The following is a 13,111-nucleotide window of genomic DNA, read 5'->3' on the forward strand; positions in this document are numbered from 1 at the left end:
ACGTAATGTTTTGCGGCCGGTTATGATGCTGTCAGAATTGGTCCCGTTGGATTACTGTTCACGTCTACCAGAGAGACTTCGCGATTTCAAGTTGTGTGAGTACATTGTAAAAGACGGTTCCTGATTTTCCACAGCCCTGTCCTCTCAAGTACATCCGTCACTGTCCACAACTGACATGAATTCTTCACTCCACGAGAGAGTAATCATAATCTTTCAAGCTTTGTCGTTCGGTAATGTAAGTACATCTGTAAGTACAAAAAAAAGGTTTGTAGCTACTTCCAGGTTCGTTCGTCGCGGTGAATCAGTGAATAGGTTCCTCGGCCACTGACTCGAAGGCCACGGCACACATAGTATTAGCGGTGCACTTGGATATTTTATACGACTTGCCACTTTTCTGAGGAGATGTATGCTGCTAAGACGTGTTTTTTGTTTCTAAATAAACCACAATTTAACAGGAATGTGCCACAGGCGATTGAACCAGGAACGGGGAGAACAGGCATGGGTAACATCAACGCAAGAGCGTTAAGAAAAATTGGACCTCGGCAGCGTTGACCCGAAAAATGCAGAAAAAGATGTCAGAGTCCCAGTAGGAGTCGAACCTCGCAGCATTCTGCATCAAATATTCTACCACAGAGCCACGCCAGGTCTCGGAAACAATTTGCAAGTAGACCCTAATGTTCGTGAAACGTCAGGTCTAAATGCAGTACGTACTCGTTATCAAATTTTATAAACATTACACATGTACTCCTGTGATGTAGCAGTAACGTCGTGTTAACGTAAATCGTAGTTAAACGCCATGTGCTGAAGTTGAATTATGTAGCAGTGTGCAGGGCTATCATCCTCGCGAACACCATGGAGTGCTTCATATTAGCTTGCCGCTTCAAATATTGCTAATATTTATGTTGCTTTTAGCATCGTTACGCAACTGTAAGCAACTGGTAATATGAAAATATACGCGGCTGTTTAACGTATACTGCGTGGCAATTTGTACATACTTTAGCGCCATTTTGTAATTTTTTGCTGAATAAAAAAATGTAATAAAGTCACCTTCCATCCGCATGCTTCGCATACCATTGATTCACTCAAGATCTGCGGAATGTTTTTTTTTTTTCGGCAGAGTTTTTTTTTTCTCTTTCCCTCCTTCTGTGCCGCGTCTTTCATCGCATTGCTACATCTGACGCCGTGCCTGCGGTATTTTTGTGTGCAATTAGATAGAAAAATTAGGACGCGTTATTTCATCGAAACGCAGGTACCGTATTTTTTTAAGGAAAAGAATCTCTACAATGTTAGCAATTCATTTCGGTCATCTTGCAGACTTTTTTTTTTCTTTTCGGTAAGATCGTGCCAAATGAGGCAGGTGCGTGCTGTTGCGTTTGCCACCGAGAGTATCAGAAATGATGCGGCCCTATGCAGCTCTGAGCATGTTGGGGTACCTCCTACAAAGCGGATAATCCGCGTGCGTCGTTATTCATACGGCTATGAATGCTAAACAGGAATGCGAATTTGCGCATGCTGGTCATCTCACCCACGTCCCATTTTCTGATGCGAACTTACATGGAAAGAAGTAGCATGCCTCTCATTACCTCTCCAAGCACCGCGCTTGGTCCTCATGTAAGTGTCTATTGCAGATGACGCCGGCAGTCAGGAAGTTCTCGAAGGCATTGCAAGGAGCATAACATTTTATTTCAGAGCAGTTATTTAGCATTTCGTAATGTCATTTGCGAAACTGTAGCAGCATTTGGAAACGCCTGTCGTTGGTTAAAACGATGCAGTTACTTCGATTATCTTCCACTTCACGTTGGCAAAAAAAAAAAACGCAGCATCAAATGAATCACCAGTTTGCACGCTAAACTTAGTCCGCTCTCCCACCTCCCCGTCAAAATAAAGAGCCCTATGCAGAAAACTTTTTTTTTATTATTCAAGTACCCTAAATGTAAAGCAGGCATTTCAGGAGGGAGTTACCATGAATCAATTACAGAACAAGAGCACCTATTCGAGCAGGCCACACCAGAGCACAATAACAAAAAAGAAAAAAAAAAGTAGTACATCTACTCAAACTGGTACCTGAGCTACGGAGTCCATATTTGGCTGGCCGGAACATGAAACATATATATATATATATATATATATATATATATATATATATATATATATATATATATATATATATATATATATATATATATATATATATATATATCCAATTTCATAATAGTGTAATTGTGCTTCATCTAGTGTTCCACCTCCAGCTAATAATGCAGCTAATAATTCCAGCAGATTGTGTACGTATGCTCTTGCATTTCCTTGGACTCCCAACCATACAGGAAAAGTGGGTACACAGGAACACATCAGCCTGCATAAGTAAGGTCCATTGGGGCTTTGCACTGAAGCTATCTATACAAATGCACGAATATACTGTCCTTGTAAAAGAAATATCTTTTATTAAAATGCTCCGCTGTCCCGAACCTGTCATGTGGAGATATGAATTGTCTGAGTGCAACTACTTCCCCTACTTTATAGTTAAGTATAAATTAATAAATGAAATACGAGCTATTTTTATATACTTGAAGCCAGTTCTTCGTTTGACCAATAGGGCGGCGTGAAATTTTATAGCATGCCCAGCATTTAGAAATTCTACAGGATCTACCTGATTTGAATTGTACATTAACGAATGTATCTGATTATATTGGTAAGGAGACGCCTGGCGTGCACAAAAACGGCGACCGCCTTTTCTCTTCAGAGTGGAACTTCCAGTGCAACGGAAAAGGGGCTAATTTAGAAAGGAAAATCACGTTATAGCAACATGCATCTGTCCAGGACAGCGGCAAGTCGTGTAAAATATCGAAGTGCAACGCTTATACTCTGTGTGTCGTGGTATCTACCGCTCACAGCATACGTTCGTCTTTTAAACTGAACAGACACGAAATACGCTTGCGTCAGTTCTTGTAGGAAGCACACAGTGTTGCCACTGAGGTTTGTGCTGAGCACAGTAATAGAAAAAGTGGAAACCCGCGGAGTTGCTAAGTACATTCTGTCCGTTAGCAAGAGGGCGTTGGTTTGATTCTCGAGCAAGGCGGTTGCATTCAGAAAGGAGGAGAGGGGAGGGGGGCGAAGTGCAAATTAAACCAGTGAGTTCAGTTAATTTATGTTTACGTTACGGAAATCCGCATGCCAGAAATTATTCCTGAGGCCCCCACTAAGGGGTGCCTCGCGATCCTATAGTAATTCGGGGACGTCAACAGGACAGTCGATCACGCTGCACAGATAGCATACACACATATTCGTCTGCGAACAGAATGGCAGACCATACAATGGCGTCCGTGTCCGCTCCAAAAGCAGATGCGGCTGTCAACGGTAGAAGACCCAAGGGTAACAAATAATGACATCGGGGCTTGCACGTCCTAGAACCACGATATGTCTACAACGGACACCGTTGTAGATGGCTCCGGAATGTTTGATGATTGGATGTTTTTGAACGTCCACTGGCATCGCACAGTACACGGGTCTGCACAGTACACAGTACAGGCCTCCCCCGAATTGCGACTGGTGTGGCCTGGATCGAACCCACAACCTTCGAGTCAGCAGCCGAGCACCTTGACTTGATTCATCGCAGCAGGCGATAACGACAAGCCACTTTTGTTTTGTTGTTCTTACAAAGATGCTCAATTTCAGGAAAGACAACGTTGGATAGACGATTACCCGCTCGTGGAGGAAAGCATCTTCGTCAACGGTGGGCAGTGATGGTTGTGCTCGAGACGCCGCTGTTGTGGAGATTCGTGAACAGTCTACGGCGATTTCGTCGCACAAAACGCTCGCGAAGTCTCTCTCATAGAAGTAATCAGCGATCCTGCAGGGCCGTACGTGACAGCTTCATGTCAGACCGCAAAATCTGGCGTGAATCGCCCACTGCTGCCGGAGCAATTCCACCTGATAGCGTACACTGTTCGCCGTGGATTTCAACGCCGCCGTCTCCAACTTGAGCTTTCGCACTTTCCCTTGTAGAAACGTGACATGGTCGATCTTCCGCTGGCGACACCTGGCTTGTGCGATTCGGTTCCGGCACTTTTTATCCTCCAGTTTGGCGCTTTTTCCGTCGCGCATGTCACTTTGCGACAGCGGAGCCATAGCATGCGTCATGCGAGCCTGCTCACTGTTGTGTTGGTGTGGCCCAGCGTTGTTCATATCCAGGCTCATGATCCGCATGCTCAAGCTCGATGCTTCACACCTCGACAACTCTTGTGGTGCCTCGTGCATCGCCATCTGCTGTGCACCGACACTACTGCTACTGTCCTCGTCGGAGATTATGTAGCACAGTGGTGGTGGCATGGTTCCCACCGCAGGTGCCCACTGTGTCTTGCCCTTCACGTGGTCACCCGTTACGCAGTGCTCAGACCGCGGAGGTGGGCTCGAGGTGGCGTTCGACGTGGATGCGTTCGAGTCAGACCTGTTCGCGCCCATCGTGACGTGCTGCTGAAACACGGGTGACGGCGGCTGTTGAGTGTTTTGTAGCTGTTGCGGCAGATTTAGATTGGAGAGCTCGTCAACGAAGCGGCTCCAGTGCTGCTTCTCTTCTTGACTGAGCGGTAACACCGTAGTTTGGATCGGTGGCGTCTCCGGTGCTTTGAGATCAGTCAGGAGCATCTCGAACTCGGGCGTCGTCAGTAGCGGCATGCTTAAGTCCGGAGTGGGTAGCGGGCTTGAAGTGTGGGCCTGCTCGCTCGTAGGTTGGGATGGGCCAGCGTTATCCAGGTCCAGGGTCATGCTGCGCTTGTGTGCGCTCAACTCTCCGCGCCTGGACAGCGGCTCCTCCATCTGCTGCGCTGGGTGGTACATCGTTGTCCGGTGTCACCTTTTGCCACTTTTACTCTCTTCGTGGGAAGTGCCGTCTTTTGCGGACAGTCTCGCTCTTATTGGTACGCGCGTACGTCAGCCCATTGAGTGAGTCATGCAGCGTTTTGGGCTGCCCTTTTTTTTCTGCGGCCTCCAAAGGAGTGAGGAGAATGGGAGCCATGAACTGGGAAAGGGTGCTGACGGGAAAGGGAGTACGTGCAGAAGAGAAGAATAGACCACTAAACTACCACTCATGCACCTGTCGCACCTGAGGTTCGCGCCGACACACTTATATCACTGCCACGCGGTTTGCGCATGGGCCATCAAAGTCATTTTATATCACTTCATATATGCTAATGAATGTGGATGGTCGTATATTGTTAGCAGTATCAGAAATTTCAGTAGGTGACGACAAATCCTAATCGCAAATAGTCAAAGACTATCACTGTACGAAAAAGGAAAGACGAAAGGTGGGAAACTACAAGATAAGCGACGGCTTTTGGCTACTTTCCTTTTTGTCCCGCTCTTTTCGTCCCGCTGTAAGAATATCAGTAATATTAATAGGTGGGGACAAGTCCTAATCGTGCGCTGTTACGACTAATACAGCAAAAACAAAATGGCCAAAACGCTGGAAATTATATGATATGCGAAGGCCTTCGGCTTTTCCTTTTTTTTTTCACTCTTTCCGTCCCGTTGTAAGAGCACCAGCAATTTCAATAGGTGGTGACAAGTTTTAATATCAACTAGTCATCCGGCGTTGTTATGACTCATACAGCACAAAAAAAAAAAGAAGGAACAAAAGGCGGGAAACTACAAGGGCGAACGCCTTGAGCTTCTTCCCTTTTTTTCTCGCTCTTTCCGTCCCGCTGTAAGAGCACCAGCAACTTCAATAGGCGGTGACAACTCCTAATCTCAACTACTCATCGTGCGCTGTTATGACTCATACAGTACAATATAGGAAGTGAGAAAAGGCGGGAAACTACCAGATAAGCGAACACCTTCAGCTCCTTCCCTTTTTGTCCCCCTCTCTCCGTCCCGCTGTAAGAGCACCAGCGATTTCTATAGGCGTTGACAAGTCCTAATGTCAACTAGTCATCACTGCACTGTTATGACTCATACAGTAAAAAAAAAAAGGAGGGAATAAAGCAGAGAAACTACACAACATGAGCGATGGAGTTCGCCCTTATTGTCCGAATGTTTCTTGTTTCGCGCATTAAAAATATGCATACGCTAACTGACCCGTTACAGTTAAAACTATCAGCAATTTGAATGGTCTATGAGTATTTTCAATCTCGATTAATTTTCATTCATTGATAAGATTGAGATATCTGAAGACCGAGATATCAGTAACCATAACTTCGAAAACGTTGTTAGAAGTGACTAACACCGTGGCTTCGATGACCCCGTAAACTTACCGGTCCGTTGGATTGATCGTGTTGCCCATTAGCGGTTACGTCCGTTTTCCCGTGCCCGTACCTGGAGCGCTGCAGTTTGATGTAAACTTGCAGAGGAGCTCGTCATGGTCCACAAAGTTCACTGTGCGATGAAGCGTCACGCTGATGCAGTAGTCGAGCCTTCCTTCAACGTGGCTTTCCGAAATAAGCTTGGCTCTATTACATCAATATTCCGAGAAGTGGTGGAAAAAGTCATCGATTTCTTGATCGTTGTCTGATATGGGATCTGGCCCAAAAACTCTTTTTTTTTTGCAGTTGGTAGCGGCGTCTGGCGGGACAGCATTTTGTTGCCAGAAGTCAGTTTGGGATACAAGCTTTGAAAGGCATCCGTTGCATTCGCCTGTGTGCACTTGTTGTAGCTGGTCAAGCCATTATGCAGAGGTATCTACTGCATCCTTGTTGAGGAAAGAGTGGACGAGATTCTGGAGCATTGCAACGCAATCAATTTATGAGTGAAACTGGAATAAAAACGGGGTGGAGACGAGCGAAATATTTTGGAAAGCCCATGGTGACGACGCGATGATACAAAGCTATACCTAGATTTCGCACAAGAGGCTCTGGAAAAGTCTGGAGTCTCTCAACGACAACGACCACTCGGGACGATTGTCAAACTCATAAACAGACGCCTCCGTGCAGAAAGCGCGTCAAGTGTTTGATGAGGACCGGCGATCAAGTGTTTGGATGATTGAGGAGGAGCGTGCAGTACCAAAAAACAAAATCATTCATCGTGATTTGACGAGAAACCTTGTAACGAGGAAAGTTTATGCGAAAATGGTTTCAAAGGTTATGACGAGTGAGATGGATGATGAGTCACACCACGCTAATTGTATCCGTGTTGCAGGTCAAGATGGGTGTGGCAGCACTGCTTCAGCCACTGTGTGACCTCGATCTGGCACCACCAGTTTTTTTTTTTCCGGTAGGAAACGGAACCCCGAAAGGAAATATAGGTATGTGACGCTGGAGACGGTAAAATCATCTTCGATGACCTACTCACTGAAGTCGGCTCTCATTGACCGCTTCTAGATCGGCTTCAGTGATTGGAATTGAATCAGAAGTTTTAAAGGTATTGTAAAATGATATTGAATGCATCATTATTAAGATCCAAATTTTGTGAACCTTTCAATCAGACAGACTTACCAGCGCAAAAAGACGGAGCATCTCAAAAGCCACATATGCACTCAGCACTGCGATGTCTCTTGTGAAGTCTTTCGTTTTATTTTTTTTTCTGCTGGCAAATTCGTTTTTATTATGAACCAAGTCACCCTAGCAACAGTTTGAAACAGACCTTGTGAAGTGATTTGTTTAAAATTACAAGAAAGATGCCGTGTGGCATGTCGTAGCAGTAGAGCCACCATCGGGCGCATTTTTGTTGGTTTTCATATTCTTTATGAACCCTCATTGAACTTACGCAGCTAGTAAGTTAAGTTCAGCACGTAGCGCACGACGCAGGGATAAATTCATTGACAAAGAAGGTGGCGCCCTTGTTCGTTACATTCAACTGATGTTTCGCAGTGCGCCACATGCTGAAATTGAATGAAAATTGACATTCCCAAGCTTACAATGAGCTGAGGTACTTCAAAAACGTTTTGGTCGAATGGAGTGGCAGTGCATTCATTAATCGTTTCGGTGGTCGAACCACGATTTGAGAGTTCGCATGCATCTATACCCTCCAAACATGATATACACAAAGAGTGACTTCACATTCGACCACTTTAAGGAATATTACATATATAACATGACTTCTATGCTGCACTCTAATTTTCCTGCTTTCGTAAAATTATTTATTTTGAAATATACTGAAAAGGATCATAATATGTCTGGCGTAATTTGCATGCAAAATACACCCATCGTGTATTTTTTTTCTGCTTTTACCACTTTACAGGATGATCAGCGTGCAGTCCATTTCAATCACCTTGCATATATAACTAGCATATATTACATCGATATGTTATATCAATAGTATGCCCGTGGCCAAACGTTGACACTAGTTTAAAATGAGCGGTGTGAGAGCTTGTTGAGCTGCCGAAAGGCAGCTTTATTTTCTTACTCTGCACCATCTGTATCACTCGTGAAATAAGCACCTATTATATCCTAATCTCAAAAAATAAACGCACGAGACAGATATTATCTCCTATCTTTGCAAAGCAGAAGTATGAACTTATAGTGAGAAACAAGAGTATACGTGTTTTCGAGAAACAGTTTAATGCACGATTACAATTTTCGCGAATCCGCCCTCAAACGAGATCGCAATTTTCATGTATCACCGCCCAAGCAATCCTATTTTAGAAGCGAATCTTTTTAAGGCGTGGGTCTATACATCCTCCGATGTATGTAGTAGTAGTAGCAAGTAGCCACCGGTGGCACATACCCGCTCTAGAGCAAGTATGTGCCTCAGGGGATGCGAGATGTGAGACGGCGGTACTTGGACTCTTCACGAGATGGACGCACGAACGGACGCACGGACAGACAGACTAGCAGACGGACGAACGGATGGACGAACGCATGAACGTACGAAGGGATGGACGCATAAACGGCCTGATTCACGGATGGATGGACTCATGGACGGACTCATGGATGGACGCATGGATGGACGCATAGATGGACGCATGGATGGACGCACGGATGGACGCACGGATGGACGCGCGGATGGACGCGCGGATGGACGGAAGCTAGAACAAACGGACGGATAGAAGCACGGACGGGCTGGCGGACGCTTCGCCCCACTCATCATTATTCACTCCGTGTATATGCTGAGATTTTTTTCCTTCTAATTGTGCAGTCAGCGCCAATAATTGACAGAGCTCAAGATGGGAGAAAACTTTGAGCTTCCAGTTATCGGGGACTGTTTGGTCGAACCATGCAGCACTCGTTAGTGCATGTTAGAACATCTGAATGAGGCAAAGCTCTCTAACATAGCAGCGAAAGTACTCAGCTTTTTCTCCTGTATTGTTATCAATATTTTTTGTGCTTAGTCAAACGAGAACGGGCTGCCCGTTTTCGTATGACTAAGCTTAGTTAGGTAAATCATACGAAAGGTAAGGCTGGTCACACGAAGGCGGGCGCTTTTGATTGACTAACCTGAACCTTCGAAAGACGACCCACACGAATCTTTCACGCAATTTTCCTGTTTTTCAAAAATGTCAATAGATAACCCAACCCTGACAATAGCATCGTCTTCTTGGAGCCCCACTCAAAGAAGGCTCAGTGTGCATTTGTTATTAATAAAAGTTTATTCTCTCTCTCTCTCTCTCTCTCGGTGATAACACCCACGGAAATGAGGTAAGGAGACAACCGATCATCCCTGCTTGGGGAACTTTCCGCAGCACTTCATAACGGTGTCCTAATAATCCTATCGTGGTTTCGGTGCGTTGAACCCCAACAGTTATTGAGGTAACCGAAAAGTTGTCGACTCCTTGCTCCTTTACGCAGTGCCGCTTGACAGCCGACTTGGATGAGTCATAAGATGGTTAGTTTCAGTGGCGGCTTCCAACGGTTGTCCCCTCTTTCGCTTCGCTGCCAACGCACTCGAGCGATATGCGCGTAAAACCAGAATGGTCCCGCCGCGGCTCAAGGCAGGCACGAAAACATATGATGACAACCAGGAGCTCTGGACCGTCCGGAAGGTCCACGGGGCATTTAAAAGGAAGAAACCCAGCGAGCCGGTAGCGGCGAGTGGGGATCCGCGCCGGGTAATCGGCAACGTCGGCAATGATGTAGGCCCTCTTGGTGGCGAGCGAGCACCGGATTGCAGGCACAAATACCGTTTGTTACCGATCAAATGTCAATGGGACATTCATAGCGGCAATTCGATCGACGGCTTTGACGATGAATGACAAAAATCTGGCCAGAACGTGCGATTACATCGTAGCAGAAATGAAAAGAACGTGAAATATATAGTGACATGTTCCAGCATTCTTTTTGCTTTGTGACTAGGATTTGCAATTTTGAATCGTGCTTAAAATTTTCAAAATTCGTTTTGTGGCGCAGCTTAGCGGAAAATACTTCAAGCTGGATTACGTAATATGGAGTCGATCACTTTGCTGATTGTGTTCGCGTACTCTTATGCTGTCGTGCGTGACACTCCTCAAAATTAGTGTATGTATGTTATTATACAGCGCCGCTCAATTCCACACTGCTTACGACGTAAACGGAGCATGATGAAAAGAGGCGCTGCCTTCGCGGTCGCCAGTGAACGAAATCGGACATTGGCGCGGGTGCCGGGAGTTGACGCATGGGCAGTAAACTACCGCGCTCGAATACGAGACACCCGCGCTATGGTGGCTAGAATGTGGAGGTGACGCCAGCGGGAGCTCGGGAGCTTCCACTCCAGCAATTTTTCTTTGATCCGCCTTGGTAGCTCCCATGTATATACTAGCGCTGTAATTCCCTCCAGTGTTTACATATATATATATATATATATATATATATATATATATATATATATATATATATATATATATATATATATATAAACTCTACGGCTCAGAGCATGGCCTCCGAGATGGCCGAAGTGGCGAAGTGTGGATGCCTCCGTGCGTCGTCTGCTAGCCACGTCGTGTTTCTTTTTGTGCATAAGTCATGCATGTTCCCAAGGTGTGGTTTGTCCGGTCACGTCAGCGTGAGTGTAACTGTTTCTACGTATTCCTGAAACGGCGTATGAAAGCATTTGATCTTGCTCGGCTGCTAATGCATTGTAATCAGATCGGCGAGTGCAACATGCCAGAGTGCTGTTTATTGTCGTCGTACCCTCCGTTCAGCAGAATTATTTCAGAGTGGGTGCCGCTTTCTGTTTCAGGCACATCGCAAAACGTCCTTGGCATCCTCTCAATCGTGTGTAAATGCAGCTGTTTATAGCGACTTAGTTGTAATAATAATAAAAAAAAATAGGCTCTTGGCCATGAACTTGCGCGTTGTTCGTAGGTGTACAACTACAACACTGCAGTTTACCAATCATGCGAGGAGCCTTAGTTGTGTTCATCTGGCCGTACATGGAAATAATATTATCACATAAACTTCGACACATCGGTACTAAAACTGTACTTAAAACAGAGCTACCGCGCAGAACCGTGTGCTTAGATATAAGAACGCTTTAAAGAGCCCAGGCGTTAAAAATAATTCAGACGACATGCCTTATATATAATGTCGTATGATTTAACTGAAAATTTTGTTTTTTCACATTGTATTCACCATTTTTGTGGCATTTATTGTTAGTGACTGACGGAATGCAGCGGTCATTTTTTGTCTGAAAAAAAAAATGGCAGCATATCTACGCAGTGAATGATGGGGAGTGGGGCGAAGCATTCGTCCGTTCATTCGTTCTTGCTTCCGTCCGTCCATGCGTCTGTCTTTGTGACCGTCCATGCGTCCATTCGCCTGTCCTTGCATGCGTCTGTTCGTGCGTCCGTCCCTGCGTTCGTCCATGCGTCCGCCTCTGCGTCCGTTAATACGTCCATCCATGCATCTGTCTGTGTGTCCGTTCGTCCATCTATTCAACACTCAAAGTACCACCGTCTCGCATCTTTTCATCATATATTCCCAATATAGAAGCACCGCCATCCAGTCGACATTCCAAGGACTAAACGAGAGGTGGCACACACACACTTTCTTACGGCTTGCGCTTCGTGTCTGCTTCCCACCTTTAACCACCTCGAGTTCATTCATGGTACATACTAGTTCATTGTACTCATGGCACCGCGGCTCAATGCTCGCTAAACCTTTCTAAAACTAAGAAGATTACACCCAACGACTATAACGTAGCAACCCTTTCCTGTAAGATAGTGCTCAATGTACATGCCAATAATGATGATCGCAGCGTGCGTGGCAACTAAAAGACGTGTGCTCCTGTCTCTCATTCCTCATTAGCAGCCATTGGCATGTACATCGATCACTATTTTCTATTGTTCAACAAAGCACAGAAGAAATCTCTCACCGGCACCACGTTAAACGTCAAAATGTTATACTTGTTACACACTACAATGGCTCCGAGGGACGAACGGGTGCCGCTATAAAGAGCTTCGCCCCGAAAATGTTTTGGCTGCAGAACTGGCTAGAATTTCGCAAGCTTCGTCGTTGCGCGGCAAAAAGACATGGAGGTACTCAAGAAAGACACACACAATGACACACAGAGCTAGGTGTCGTGGCGTCAATTTATTTTACATGTTACTGTCCTTAATTGAGTGCGCCACAACGGAGCATAAGAATGACCTAATCACTGTAAACCAACGTGCCCAGCGTTATAAGCAGAAATGCCTTATTTCTTACGTGGGTAAGCCCAACAGTATAGTACGTTTGTTATAATTTCAGCAAGAATACCTTTGCCGGGGGGGGGGGGGGAGGCTTCAGTAATCGTGAAACGGTATCAATTGTGCACAAAACGTCATCATATATAGCCACTATCAAAGTCGTTGCTTAACGCTTGCTCCACTCGATCTTGATCATGATTACCCTCTCGAACGCCACTTTTCCAACACGTCAGGAGCGTCCATCGTAGTAGCCGCCATGTTTGTTGTTCTGTGAGTTCACTTGTGACTTCCGCTCAGTGCTTGTGTGCACTGGCACTTACACAAACATACATGATACAGTCAAACTGTCAGTGTATTAATTTACGAGCAATGCTGCGATCATTTACGGTCGAAAGAGCAAATGTGAATAATCAGGATAGCTCTACAACCAATAACCGCAGTTTTGTATAGCCTTGAAAACGTTTAGGCGCAAACGAGACGAAATACAATGCATATCAGTTCCAACTCGCCCATCTCTCTACTTTCGTACAGCACACGTGTTGTGTGCGTCATGGCTGTTGTACATGTTCTAGGCAGTATTCTAGG

General features: G+C 45.4%; 1 protein-coding gene across 1 annotated transcript; it reads right to left on the minus strand.

Moving 5' to 3' along the window:
• Positions 1-3,870: 3,870 nt before the first annotated feature.
• Positions 3,871-4,833, minus strand: LOC119181603 (uncharacterized). The gene has a single exon (XM_037432853.2). The coding sequence runs from the start codon at positions 4,831-4,833 to the stop codon at positions 3,871-3,873; it is 963 nt and encodes a 320-aa protein (XP_037288750.2).
• Positions 4,834-13,111: the final 8,278 nt, after the last annotated feature.

This window comes from Rhipicephalus microplus, chromosome 10, assembly GCF_043290135.1.
Source record: "Rhipicephalus microplus isolate Deutch F79 chromosome 10, USDA_Rmic, whole genome shotgun sequence".
In the NCBI taxonomy this organism is placed as follows: Eukaryota; Metazoa; Arthropoda; class Arachnida; order Ixodida; family Ixodidae; genus Rhipicephalus; species Rhipicephalus microplus.

Coding starts and splice junctions, on each gene's coding strand:
- LOC119181603 (XM_037432853.2), bottom strand. CDS start 4,833: ATGTACCACCCAGCGCAGCAGATGGAGGAGCCGCTGTCCAGGCGCGGA.